Source organism: Haemorhous mexicanus, chromosome 2 (genome assembly GCF_027477595.1).
Source record: "Haemorhous mexicanus isolate bHaeMex1 chromosome 2, bHaeMex1.pri, whole genome shotgun sequence".
Lineage (NCBI taxonomy): Eukaryota > Metazoa > Chordata > Aves > Passeriformes > Fringillidae > Haemorhous > Haemorhous mexicanus.
The window spans coordinates 118,312,342-118,326,716 of NC_082342.1; the positions used below are offsets into that span (position 1 = coordinate 118,312,342).

The 14,375-nt window shown below is 40.0% G+C and overlaps 1 protein-coding gene across 1 annotated transcript in view; it reads left to right on the plus strand.

Annotated features, from left to right (window-relative positions):
- DSCAM (DS cell adhesion molecule) overlaps positions 1 to 14,375 on the plus strand; it is a 498,888-nt gene that overhangs the window by 55,964 nt on the left and 428,549 nt on the right. Inside the window, exons 2-3 of the mRNA XM_059840105.1 lie at positions 6,573 to 6,890; positions 12,524 to 12,670. Coding sequence (XP_059696088.1) covers positions 6,573 to 6,890; positions 12,524 to 12,670 — 465 coding nt within the window. The remainder of the gene's footprint in view (positions 1 to 6,572; positions 6,891 to 12,523; positions 12,671 to 14,375) is intronic.

The window sequence follows — 14,375 nt, forward strand, 5'->3', positions numbered from 1 at the left end:
GATGTTTTCTTGCCTGCTTTGACTCTGATTTCAGCCCAGTGAAAAAGGAGCTGTCTGGCTGATAGCAGATCTTCCAAGAGATCCTGGGGAGTTCCTTGAGTCTTCATATCCTTCTGACTCCCACCTGTCTTGTTACCCTTTTCTTGTTTACATTTTGCCTAATAATCTCTGTTACCTCTTCCCTGTCCTCTTTTGGGGATGAAAGGGAACATCTGGTGTGGCTCTTGGGGATGATCCTGTGCAGGGCCAGGAGTTGGACTTGATGATCCTTGATGGTCCTTTCCAACTCAGGATATTCTGTGATCTTTGTCTTTTTTTGCCCTGATTCTACTAAATGTTTTTAGGGGCCACCTCTCGCACCAAAACAAAATAAAATAAAATAAAACCCAAACAAAACCACCCCAAAACAAAACAAAAAACCCAACTAAACAAAACCAAAAAACTTTTAAAAAAAACCCTATTTTTGGATTTTCTGAAGCCTGGAGATGCCTTTAGGAATTGCTGGTGTAAGGACAGGCAAAGGCTGTGACACTTTCAGGTTCATGCATGAGCCAGACAGGCTGAACTCACAGCACAAGTGTCTATCAATGTAGACAGCAAACATCCACCCTTTGTTGTGGATGTGCAAGTTGTTGTTGAGATGTGCAAGAAGTTGGGAAGTTGTCCCAATCCCTCTCTATCTGCTGGAGATGGTGGACCAAGGGAAGTGAGTGATTTGCCCCAAAAAGGCAAGGTCTCAGCTGAGCCCAGGCTGTGTTTTTCCTACATTACCTGTGGAGAAGGCTCAAAAAACTTTTCTCCAACCCAAGGCATGATGCCTGAGGTCTTTTAGGAAAAGACTTCTTCCAGAAGGCATGCAGGATATTGATATTTTATTGTTTTTCTCAAACTTTGATTAGAGCTTGATGAGCTGATAAGATTATAGAGGTTCTTAGTCCTTAAACCTCTTAAGGGAATGTGTCTCATCCTGCTTGGCATCTGTTTGCAAAAATTTGTCCAAATGTCAGCCTCTTCTGGAATGTGCTGTCCCATCATTGTAAAAAGCAATCCCAGGTGTCTGCCATTCCAATTCAGCACTAGGAGCTTTGGCTTTATTAAATGCTGTCCTTTCTTTATTTTTCTATTTTTATTATATTCCTTGGGTTTGTTTCTATGTTTCTTGTGTTTAGGCATCTGTATTAAAAAAAAAATTATTATTGAATTTGACACCTTATACAATCCAATAAATCTGAAGGAAAACTTGATTTCTGCTCAATGAGGTTGTGATTAAGGAACTGGGCAAACACTGTTGCCCAGTTCCTCAATCACAACCTCACTGAGCAGAAAAAGAGAGGGAGCACTGATGTCCAAACCTGTGGCAAACCTGAAGTTCCACTGTAACACAGTTCAGGCTGTTTCTACAAAACTGCTGTAGTGCAGGAGTGCAGTCAACTGCTTAATTACATAATTTATCTTTTCTGTTTTGATTTTTATTTTATCTAAATAATCTCAGTAGTCTCTTGGCTCCAGACTTTCACTTTGATTCATATCTTTTCATTTATCTATATAAATATTTCATGCTGGCTTTGATTAATCAAATGGATGAGAAATAATTTCTCCCTTAGTTTGAAACTGTTATTCATTTAAGACCAAACTTTCCACTTGCAAAGACATTACAGGAACAGCATTTAGTCCTTGAGAAGGGTACAGAAGGTGAATAAAATATAAGTATCAATTAATTGTTCAGAGACATTTTATTCATATTTTTAAGTGTGCTGAATGGTCTCTCAACCAAAAGTATTTCAGTTCTTTCAAGAGCTGAAGAGAAAACTGGGGCTTCAAATGGCCAATTGCAGAATAGGGGAAGAGAGCTTTGGAAGAACATGAGGCCCAAAACCACAACTTCAAAATCACAGAAGTGTTATTTAAACTTACTAAAAGATTAAAGAGCATATGATGAAAAGGAATTATGTACAACACAGGCTCAGCATTGCATTCTGGTGCTGAGTTGAACAGATACAAAATTTTCTTTTGTTCCATGCAAGCTCCAGGAAAATTTTCATTTTTGGCATCTTTAGGGTAAAGGTTCTTGCAGCTGAAGCAACCTGAAGGGGAGACATTGTGGAGGAAGGGTGTGGTGGTACCAGTTGTGGGTTTCTCTGGCTCTGGGTTGAAGGCACTTGAGATGGTGTTTCATGTTCAGACTCAGGTGTTTATTATTTCTTATCAGTAAAACAGTCTCACTGCTGTGAGTTCGGCAGCTTTTCATTCCAAGGCACAAAATGGCCAACAATCTCTTTGTCCAAGGACTTTCAATACTGACCTATCCACTGAAGAACTGACACCTGGATTATTTTCCCTTTTTACCCCAATAACTGATCCCAAAGAGCTGCCATGGGGACTCTTCTGCCCAATTACAAAATGCCACCCAAACCCATGGAGAAGGAGGAAGAAGAAGGTGAAGAAGAAACCCAGGACCACACCCTGTGCCCTCCATCTTGCTTCCATCCAAAACATACTAAAAACCCCAAAACCTCAATTTCTCCCCCAGAGACACACCTACACTGCTCTCTAGAATCTATTTCACACTTTTGTGGATTCCAGTCTATCTTGAAGTCTGGGAAACTTTCTCCATGGATGAGGGTCAAAGTCAGTGCTGCCCTGGAGGTCAGGGCACCCCAGAGCAGATAGAGAAATATTCCCAATGCCCTGGGTTTCCACAGTGCTGGGAAGAGGACAGATGGTTTCATGGTTTGCTTTTGCATTTGTTCTCTCATCTCTTTGTTGCTGCTGATCCCTCCGTGTCACCACATCCCACACGGGGCAAGCCCAAGCTGGGTGGATGCAGTGCTGTCATTTAAATGTAGGATCTTCTCTCTCTCACACCTTAGTGACAACCCCTTCTGCCCAGGAAACAGGAGCATTGAGAAACAGCAGTTTCAGCCTGGTGTGCTTTGTGAAGCCTTGACAAATCCCTCATAGTCAGGAATATCACAGGAGCCATTGGCTAGGTCCTTGTGGAAGAGTTTCAGCGCTCATCATGCACAGACCTGGAGGAGTGACCTGCCTCAGGGGAGAAAAGGCCACCTCTGTAAAAACAAAAAATGACTCAATTCTCAGCAGTGCAAAAAGCTACAGGTGTTGGAAAGGCCAAACCCAGCCTAAATGTTCCCAGCTGTGTGTCCATCCTGGCTCCACCTGCCCAGCCTGGCTCACAGGGCTCAGTGTCCCTGGCTGGGGGAGATCAGCTCACAGCCCTGCTGAACAGCTTGTAAAGAATCACTTTAGTTGAAAAGAGATCTCTCAAGTGCCAACAGAAATTTTGCATCTGGCTGATGTATTCAGCACTTTGCTAAGCACAGCAGCCTTGTCTCCCCTGAAAATCAGGATATATTTCCTTGGCTGTAATGCTTTGTCAGTTCCCCTTATCTCTTCAAGTACTTGAGAGTAAGAAATACTGATTGAACTTGAAAAAAATTATCCACCTCCCATCTCCCTCCCTTCTGTTTTTCCTTCTCCCATACCTCTCTCCCCATTCTTGCAGGAGTGAGATCTTGGCATCTATTGAACTTTAGACTCCAGAAGTGCTTCTTGTCCTTTGATCTGATAAACTGTTGATGTTCTCCTTTATCCACTCAGCCGAGGACACAAATCTCTGCCTTCCTGCCCCAAAGTGCTTGCAGGTGCAGATTGTTTGTCACCTTTTCATTCCAACTGGGGCACCTGAGCACTGCTGAGGTGCACCCTTCCTCTTGTTTCCCTCAAAAATTATTGGTTTGGCAATAAATAACCCTCATTCAGGAGGAATATTTTCTTCCTTTTCTTCCCTTACACTGGGAAATGATGTGATCTCTGTCCAGGCCAAGTGCAGTCACTCAGCTGTAAGAGTTTTCAGTTCTGCCTTGGATATTATTTTCTCTTCTATGATTGCCTTTTTTTTTTTTTTTTTTCCATTCTTCAGGTATTTCTCTTGGCTGTTTTATTTCTGTAACTTTCATCAGTTTCCCTGACCACTGTCCCCTGCAACTCTTAGTCTGAGTTGCTTCTCCTTTCTGAAAAACACAGTGTTTAATTGGCTGATATTCTATCATTAAGTAACATATAATTAATTACACATCTTTGACTTGTCTCAGTTTCAATTAGGTTTCAATAAATCACTCTTTCTGTCATTCAGCTGATCCCTTTCTTCCTACAGAATGTTGAGGAGAAATATCTTTTTAATAAAAGCTTCTGAAATCCCATTTTTGTCATTGGATATCTCCAACGTAGCTGGCACAGTGAATTCCACCACAAGAAGCATCTGGGCTGTCAGCCTTGTGTAAAAGTGTGTGTATTATAGCACTGTGATTACTTTCCAGGGATCTTGGTGTGTTTGTGGCTGCCATTAGGATGAATGTCTAGCAGATGCTGGTTTAAAATGAAGCACTGTTGTGCTGGCTGATGGATGCAAAGTTTGTCAAAAGTAGGGAAAGCTTCTACAGGGGATACAAAGCAGCTGGAAAAATTCATTGCTATGTGCTGCTAGTGTGAGTCTCTAGTTCAGCTGTGCTGGGTTTGGTTGGGAAGTTAGATTCTATGGAAGTGTCAAACAGAGTTCTGATAGTCTCTACTTTTATGGCATTCATAATTTGGTATTTACCTCTTTGTTCTTGGCCAGGAAATCTACTGGATTTGCTTGAATATCTGCTAAGAAGCAGCACAGCATAATAAAAGCTGGCAAATGTGAACTGTGTTTATTACTTCCACGTGAATGTCTTGTTGGCCAATGGAAATTTAAATGCCCTGTTGATTGTTTCATTTGTATTTGTAGAGAAAAGCTTGTACAGCAGATGAACAATGCTAAATTGTTTTTTTTCCCCACTTCTCTATTATGTTACCAACAATACTGTTCTCTGCTTCAAAGTACAACTATAATTAGAAATGTGATTATGTAAAAGTGGCACCATCTTATTCACTCCTTCTGAATGAGGATTCAGCTTCTTCCTGTGTTTAGTCCTATTGTTCCTATTTTTGCTTTCCAGATGCCTGAGTTCCCCTTGGGATTGCACCCACTAGGTGGAATTTTTCTCGTAGGGGATTTATTCTGTGCTGGCACCTGCCTCATCTAAATGCAGGAGCTCAGCTCCACAATTGAAATTTCTCCTTTCTGAAGCTCCAAGTGCCTTTCAACTTTCTCTGTGCCACTCATTTATCTGTCTCCTGCATGCCAGGCATCTTTCCCTATTGGAGAGGGTGTCTCTCTTTTTTTTCAATTTCCAGGGATTCCCAGAGCCAGTTTTGCTCTCTTTTGAGTGTCTCCTGATTGATATTTAGAATAAACACCTTCCCACCTTGCATCTTTGCAAATAACCAAAAGAGAGAAGGAAAAATAGTCTGTTTTGTGCCCCAAACTGTCATAAAATCCAGTGGCAGAGTTAGACCAGAAAGCTCATGGCTTAGCATTGGGATTGCAAGTTCTTTCTGCAGGATAAAAGAATCCATCTTGTGCAAATGAAGGCTGCCCTGAAATCTGCCTCATCACTGCTCACTGGGACCTCCTCCAGTCGGGTCACCTTTTCAAAAACTGATCCCTGACCAGCCTTGCTTTAGAAAATTCTGTCAGAATCTACTGCATTCAAGATAGAATGAAACACCCAAGTCTCTGTCTGTGGCATGCAAAACTGACCCATTTCTTTTTTTACAAGTGAGCACTATATGCAAATACAAATATGATTGGTGGTGTTGGAATATATCCTACCATTTGCTGGGAAACAAAAATCACGTGTTAGGCTTATCAGCTCTCCAACAGAGGATAGGAAGGTACTTTAGAGAAAATGTGGGGGCACCTTTAAACCACCTGGAGACTTCAATCCCTCCAGTGAGAGCTGAATAGTGATTAATCTGGCACTCTGATTAATATTGGCTCTTTCCAGTGATACAGATTCTTCAGTTTAGGGCTGGGAGTGGGCTTCCATGGAGTCACATGGATGGCAGAACCAAGATTATCATAGGGCACCTGGGTTTAGAGGTCTTTGCTAGAAAGACCTGACCAAATGACATAAAGAATTTACTAAGCTGTAAAGTATTAAGTATAGACATGTGTTACTATAAAGGAGTTATGGGAATTTTTTCTTTCACTGTTTGCTCAGTTCTTTTTATAACTTTATAAATAATTTTTGCCATGGAAAGACTGTAAAAATAAATTTAGGGATGCTAACAGAAACTGCCTGTGTTCCAGGCAAAAATTTAGTCTCTGGAAATTTCATAAAGGCAGATTACTGATAGATTTTTGCAGGCTGTATGAGGAGTGCTGCCTCAGCAAGTGCAGAAGTGAGCGGATCTGTATCCAAACACCAAAAGGGGTTTCTCATTTTCCTTTTGGGTGCAAACCACTTACTTTGTTTAACCTGGCGGTGTTTTCTTTGAAAGCAAGAAACATTTTATTATTTTATTTATTTATTTTATGAGAGCTGCCATCAGCATCCAGGTTAGCTTTGACTACCTTCCCCGGGCGCCGCGTTTGACTCCGCGTCGTTTTCGAACCGCGTCGCGCGCTGCTGAAACTCCTCAGGTTTTTAAGGTCTGTTCTTTTTATTTTTCCTTTTGTCTTGCAGTTTTCAGCGAAGAGCTGCACGCCAGTCTCTATTTTGTCAATGCATCTCTGCAAGAGGTAGTGTTTGCTAGCACCACAGGGACTCTGGTCCCCTGTCCAGCAGCGGGGATCCCCCCGGTGACGCTCAGATGGTACCTAGCGACGGGCGAGGAGATCTACGATGTCCCAGGGATCCGCCACGTCCACCCCAATGGCACTCTCCAAATTTTCCCCTTCCCTCCTTCAAGCTTTAATAACTTAATCCATGATAACACTTACTATTGCACAGCTGAAAATCCTTCAGGGAAAATCAGGAGTCAGGATGTTCACATTAAGGCTGGTAAGTGGAATCTTTTATTGGGTTCACACGGGATTGAGGAGGGAGGGATTTGGGGGTTTCAAAGAGCAGCAGCAGATACCAGTCAAGGGAGGTTGGCCAGAAGTGTAGCCTCTAAACTCTTAATAATATCAAGTAATATCATGAATTCTTTCCTCTCCTCTCCTCCCCAGTTTGAATTTTTTTAGGTGCTGAAAAGTTAGTTTTCCAAAGATCAGTTGAGCACAAATATAAGGAGAAATGAACTGATAATCAAATCACCAATCAAACCATGCTTGCACATGAAAAAACTGTGTGAGAAGAAGATGGGTTTTGTACATGGGCTGGAAGAGAAGAGGAATGATTGGCCTAAAATCACAGCTCTCCTCATTTGTTTGTGGCCACTTCTGCTTTGTTTTGAGGGAGAAATTTGTGTCCCCTGCAATGATTCAGAAGCTGATGTGGGTCCACAAGCAGTGCTTTCTCTTTAAGCTAAAGTATGCAAATGAGCAGGATGGCTTTGCATCTGTTTTCTCTACTGACTGGGTCAGCCAGTAGGGATTTACAGAGTGATCAAAATCAGCCTTTTCGTTACAACACACAAACACACAATTACACAGCTTTTGAAGATTTTGGTCTATCTGCTTCAGTTAATTAAAATATTCAAACAAACAAAAAATAATCTGGGAGCTGACCCTTGGAAAGTGCAAATCCTTGGAAGCTCTTTGTTTTTGGTGGAGCTATGCTTGGCTTTTCTCAGAAGAGAACAACCTTTCCTCTAGAGATTTGTCTTCACAGGAGGTTCACATGGAAAAAAAAAACAAACTGTGAAGAGTTAGCAAGTACATTTGCCTGAGACTTTCTTTTTAAATAATAAAATGCACTCTCTTCTTCTTAACAATAAGTTAACATTCAGAGATCTGTAGTTTGTAGGCAGCTGGGAAGGAAGCAAGAATAAAAACCAGGTTTCCATAAAATTCGTGTCTCATTAAAATTTTAGTCTAGAAAAGTGGGTTTTCTTGCACAAGAAGCATCCAGTAGAAGCAAGTTATCATGTTACATATATGGGGAGTTCTATGATGGTCTATGCTTCTTTTGAAATTATTTACTGTCCATAAAAAAAAAAAAAAACCCTTGAAAATCAAAGATTCATATGAACACATTTTAACCAACTTTATGTTTGAAACTCTGTTCTGGTTTTTGAGCTTTTGGTCTCACTGTCATGGATTTGAGGGCAAGTTGTCTGGTAGAATTATATTTAGAGACAACAGAATGTTTATTTTTTGTCTTTTCTGGATTTGTTACTGTGTCTCCATTTTAAATATCTTTTGGGCAGTATTTTTTTTCCAGGATTGCTTTCCAATTTTTACATCTCTTAGATAAACTAACTTGGTGATACAAAGAAAGCTAAAACTTGCAGTGCTGCTGGCTGAGGCTCTGAGCTGGTGTTCCTTTAGGTGCCAAACATTCATCCATGGAACTCCAAAACAAGATTTCTCCCACTGCTTGAGAAACAAACCTTGCAAATAAAAAAAGGATCTTGGAAAAGGACTTTGCTGTTGGTAGTGTTGGTGCTTGGCTCAGAAGTTAACAACTCCTCTTTTTTTGCCAAGTCATGAATACCCCCATTACCTCTTTTTCTTTTCTTTTGTAACCTTTTACCCCATTTCCATTAATTTCCCAATTTAACTCGATTTCTCAGTTAATCTGAGGTTTGGATAACAAGTTCCCTTCCTTCACACGAGCTGATGCTGAGTGTCAGAGCTGTCCCTGTGCCTGATGGCAAGCCACAGCTATCAGTGAGCATCTTTTCCAAGGGCTGTGAGACCCCTCAGTCACAGGAAAACACAATTTGGGGAGTCTTCTGTGCATGGCAGTCAAGTGCATTTTATGCTCAGATGATAAACCCTGGGTTGCTCAAATTTGAAATTAGAAACTTCATTCCTTTATGTGGTGCTTGCAAATTATTTCTGTTCATGTGAAATCTAGAAAATATTTCAGACTGGCATGAGTAACATGGTTTTGAGGTTTTGTAGTTGTTTTTTTTTTTTTAGTTTCCTTCTTCCAATCCACTCCAGCAGCAAGTGGTTTCCTAAGAATACAGAAGAAATCAGTGGATAATCTGGTCATAGCACAAAGACTAATATCATTCTGGACATTCTCAAAGTCACCTTGAGAAAGTCTGGAGTAATTTACCCCTTTTCCCAGGAATATGGGCAGCAGATGCAAAAATTCCAGCCCACAGATAATTGTAATTGTGATTTTGCATGTAATTTGGGATATAGTGCAGCAAATACTCCCAAACTCCTCTCAAACAATCATAAGCCCCAACCTGGACACCCAAACCTAATCCTCTTCCATGCCAGTCCTACATGGGAGTAAAGGTCTCCATTTCATCTTCAAGCTCTTCTGTGCAGTCATGGCAGTGAAGAGTCTACTATTGTTTTTTTCTTTAGCAAAGGCTGACATTCTTATATAAATTAATGACCTGGGGACATGGGATTAAAAAGAAAATAATAGAAAAAGTAAAAATCAGCAATTTATTCATGGAAACTGTCAAAACTATGATCTGGAAATAGCTGAGGAGCCTCGTAAATCACAATAATGTAAATTTTTTACAGCAAGGAAATGAATAAACTTCTTTCCAGTTTTTGTGCCTCACATGGTTTCTGTGTAGGATTTTATTGACAAAATAAGTTGGGCAGATTAAAGTGGCCAAGTGTCACTACAGGACATGAAATAACATGATGTGGATATGCTGCTTCTTTTAAGGTAAAAAGCACTTTTTAATTTCTGACTCCAACATTGATAGATTTCCAAAAGTGACAGTGGATTGGAGGGTGACAGTGCCACCTCTCCAATGACACTGGACAAACCAACAGTCCATCAAATTTCTCTTCCTCCATAAAAGAATGCAAAACAATAAGTTGTTTACATCAAGTGTGTAAAAAAAAAATTCATTACAAGAATGTAAACATCAGAAAGCTTAAAAAATCTTAAAAAATCAAAGCTACAGCCAAGTGTTCTGAAAAGTACAAACACCTTCAGCAGTGAGTTGGGATATTGCTCCAGCCATCATTCCTTTCCTAGGAATGATGGCTGGAGCAAGAGCACAGACACAAATCAGCCTCACTCAGATGATCCATGTGCCATTCCCTGGGTGTAGGACAAGGAGAGGGAACTGCTGCACCACAGGCCAGCCAATATTCTAAAGTCAGTGATTAAAGGTGCTTATAATATCAGTTTAACAGTCATAACAGGGTTAAGAATCCTTACCTTTGATTAGAAATCAATTATTGCCTATTAAAAACCAGCAGTGTCCATCTTGTAATAGAAAATGGATATTTTTTTCCTTTTAAAAAAGATATTTCATTTTTAATTAAACTCACTATTTTTGGTTGGGGCTTCTGTAAGTTATATTGTTATAGCAACTTTTTGGGATGGAGAACTTCAATCTTACTTTTTGCAGTGGTAACAATGGACCTGACAATTTGATGCTGTTTGCATTTTGAAGACTGTGGTTACATTTCATTACTCTGCCTTTTTTTTCTTGAAATGCACCCTAAGTGGGGCAGACATTTGAAAATTCCAGTGCTGCTGGTGTTTAGAATCACTTTTGTAAACTCTGAAAAGAATTTACTGACTTTTCAGCTGGAATCAGTGGGGCTAAATATATCTGTACAAGAGCTTGGTCTGCTTGTGGACAGGAAATGTGGGCAAGAAATGTCCCTGCAATGTGGCACCTCAGCACTGTTGTTCTTCCCAATAACCTTTACCCTCAGGCAAATGCAGGTCTCAGGCACACTGAAATTTCCATCCCTGTTCTCACTGAAATGGTTTGTTTTGGCTCTGGTGATTCCTTTTTTTGTGCCTTGACCTTGTGTTTCCATGGAGAATCTTTGTTGTGCTTGTCTGTCCTGTCTCACCCTTTCACTTGCTGTAGAAAACATCTCTCCCTTTGCTCTGCCACCTTCTCCATGAACTCTTGCTCACAGAAATGCTCATCCCTCACTCTTCATGGAATTATTTCAGGATTTGCCTTCTTGCCGCTCTCCTACCCAGTGCAACTTCATCTCATTCCAACATTATCAGTTTGGTGTGGTGGGAATGATTTTTCCAGTTGTGCATTGATCCACCATGTCCATAAAGTTGTTCTCTTTTCTCTTTTTCCATTATAATAATTATTTCAGACTCAAGACAAATACTATGCTGATTCTAAACATTTTTTGAATCATATTGGATTTTATTATAACATGTTTTTTTTAAATACAGTTGTGGCTTTGTTTCTGTTGGTTTTTTTTCCATGTACTGATCTCTTTCAGGACTCAATCAAATGTAGCTCTCCTCTTACTCTCATTTCTCTGTGCTCCTGACACACATTTCTTTTTTTCTCCTTGTCACCTCCATTGATTTTCTCCTTTGCTTCTGACTTCTTCAAAATCCTAAATGACACTGACCTTCCCTTCTCCCCTCTGGATGTCTAATTCTCACACAGCACCTGCAGGTACCTCTGTGCTCTTTGACAGAGCACAAAACCCTTTGTGAAGGGAAATGTGGCTGGGGAAACTGCACAAGTAACACTAAAGATAACACCTTTTACCCACATAAATATGCAGCTCCTACCTGAGCCTCCCAGAATTAGGTGAGGAAAGAACACAGAGTAAGAGATGCAGATGTTGAGGAAACAAAAAATCTGGGAATGTGTTGTCTTGTTTTCTAAGTTCTTCTAAGCCTTCTGATGTTTACATACTTGTAAGGAACATTCTCACGTGCTTTTCTGTAAATACTTTTTGTTCTGCATTCTTTTCTGAAAAAAGAAAAATTTAATAAACTGTTTGTTTGTCCAGTGTCATTGGAGAGGTAGCTCTGTCACCCTCCAATCCACTTTGGAAAATCTATTGAGAGGAATAATGGATTTGTCTTTACAAACAAGCCGTGGGTCTGCTGGTAAATAGAACTAGCACTGGGAGATAAAAGAAACAATGGGAAGGATCCCACTGATTGATGAATGGAAAAAGATATTTGCTTTTACAAATAAACCTTAGGTTTGCTGATAAATGAAATTAGACATTGAGAGATGAAAGAAACAATGAGGAAGAAAAACCCCTAAATTCTGTTAGAATTAAAAATTAAAAAGGAGGGTTATACCTTAGAGGGAAATCTCTGGTATCAGGTGTTTTGGGAAGTCTGTACCTCTCAAGTACCTCAGCCAATGGGGAAAGAGAGAAGGGAAATGCAGCTGGGAAATTGGGATAAAAAGGAGGCTGAATCCTCCAAAAATTGGAGAGATCCCAGGGGAATGCCCCATGGCCTCTCCTTTAATTCAAATAAAGCAAAAAGGGCTCCTCTGTCTCCTTTTTGGACATAAACCTCTGGTGTTTGTGGATTAATTTTCCTAACACTATAAATGTTAAAGTCAGAAATTAAACACCCTTCTTTTTACCTTAAAAATTCCAGTATCCACATTGTTTTATTCCGTATCCTAAGACAGCAGGAATGCTTTTGTATCAGCCTGTAAGTGAGTGCCATTGACTGAGATGAGAGCTCCCAGCCTGATTCTGGGGGCACTTTGCAAGGCTGGCTGAGGCAGTGGGTGAGATGTGGGGCTGCAATTTCTGTAACAATTTCTGTAACAAAGGCTCCTCTCATCCCTGCAGTTTTACGGGAACCCTATACAGTCCGTGTGGAGGACCAGAAAGCCATGAGAGGCAATGTAGCAGTGTTCAAGTGCATTATCCCCTCCTCTGTGGAGGCATACATCACTGTTGTCTCATGGGAGAAAGACACAGTCTCGCTTGTCTCAGGTAGGCTCTTATGGCTTTTTGTTTTGTTTTTCCCAGCTGGCAATGGCAGAGATGTATTGTGTTTGTGGAGTGCCTGATAAAGGAAGGAATGATGAATCTGACTCCATGTTCTCAGAAGGCTAATTTATTATTTTATGATCTATATTAAATTAAAGAATACTAAACTAACTATACTAAAGAATACAGAAGGGATACTAACTGAATGCTAAAAGATAATAATGAAAACTCCTGACTCTCTCCAGAGTCTGACACAGCTTGGCCCTGATTGGCCAAAGAGTCAAAGCAACTCACACCACAATCCAATGGAACAATCACCTGTGGGTGAACAATCTCCAACCACATTCCACGTGAGCAAAACACAGGAGAAGCAAATGAGATTAGACTTGTTTTCCATTTTCTCTGAGGCTCCTCAGCTTCCCAGGAGAAAAATCCTGGGCGAAGGGATTTTTCAGAAAATATGAATGTGACAGAGATGTTTCCTGTTTCTTTTTTTCCCTCCCAAATGCCTGATGTTTACTTTGGTTCAATTATAACTGAGTGGGATGTCATCCTCCCAGTAATGTATTTCACTTCAGTACTGCTGCATCCCTGTGACTCTGTGTGTGTGACATGAAGGCTTCAGACAGCCCTGCTTTTCTAGCCTGCTTGAGGGGAAAGTAACATGTTTTTTGTTTTATACCAGACATAAAACCAGCTTTCGGGTGCTGTGGCAGTGGGTTTGCATCTTAACTTTGATAAAGAGCTCCTGCATGCCAAGGAAATTTGAGTGTCATAAACATGTGCTGGGTTGTAATTGTTTTTAGTAGTGATGTTACTCATGGATTAGAAGAAATCCCGAGTCTAAATTAGTTTGGTTATGTTTAAATGAGGTATGTAATCAATATTTATAGTTTTATAGCATTTTAATCCCAAATATCTTCACAGATAACAGTGGAGGCTTAAGCAGTGCCATAAGCTGAACATATTGAAGTGGAAAAATCTGTACTAAAGCAGTTTTGTGCATTAATCTATTTACTGACAGAGGGAGAAAATGTGAGGCATTGTTCAGGAATTTGGGCAAAGAAAATCTAACACTTTAAAGCATAAATATTGTAAGAAATTCATGGGAGAACAGATAGGTAGGAGAAATATTTTCAGTATAGTACATATCTGAATTATATATAATGCAGAGTGCAGCTGTTGTTACACATACAAATGATTTGTGTGTGCAGAAATTGGAAATGCATTGTTCCAGGGCTGTGCAGAATGGGAAAAAAATAGTTTGAGTTAAATGTTCTGCAGTCTACTCAGGAATATATTTGTGTTTATGATGATCAAGTGTATTGAAATGTTTCTGTACACCTCCTCAGTATATCAGTAATTTTTATTTTCTGGCAAATTGTGTCATTGATGACAATACCTGTGTCTCTATATGGCTCATATTATAGATTTAATTTCTCTCTATGTTTTATGGACTCCTGACATCACCTTGAAATATTTTTTTCAGAAATTGTAACTCAAAGAAATTTCTAAGCAGTTGGTAGATATTTAAAAGCCATGTAATTGATGATCAGTTGTTCTATGTTGCACTGTCTAAGTAAGTTTGGTAAATTCACTTCCTTCTTATGCTCTTGGATTTTGATAATATCATAATTTTTTGTCATTGAGCAACTGCAGCTAGGTGTGTTTGCACAAAGAGGTCTGGAATATCTGAATTGCTGGACTC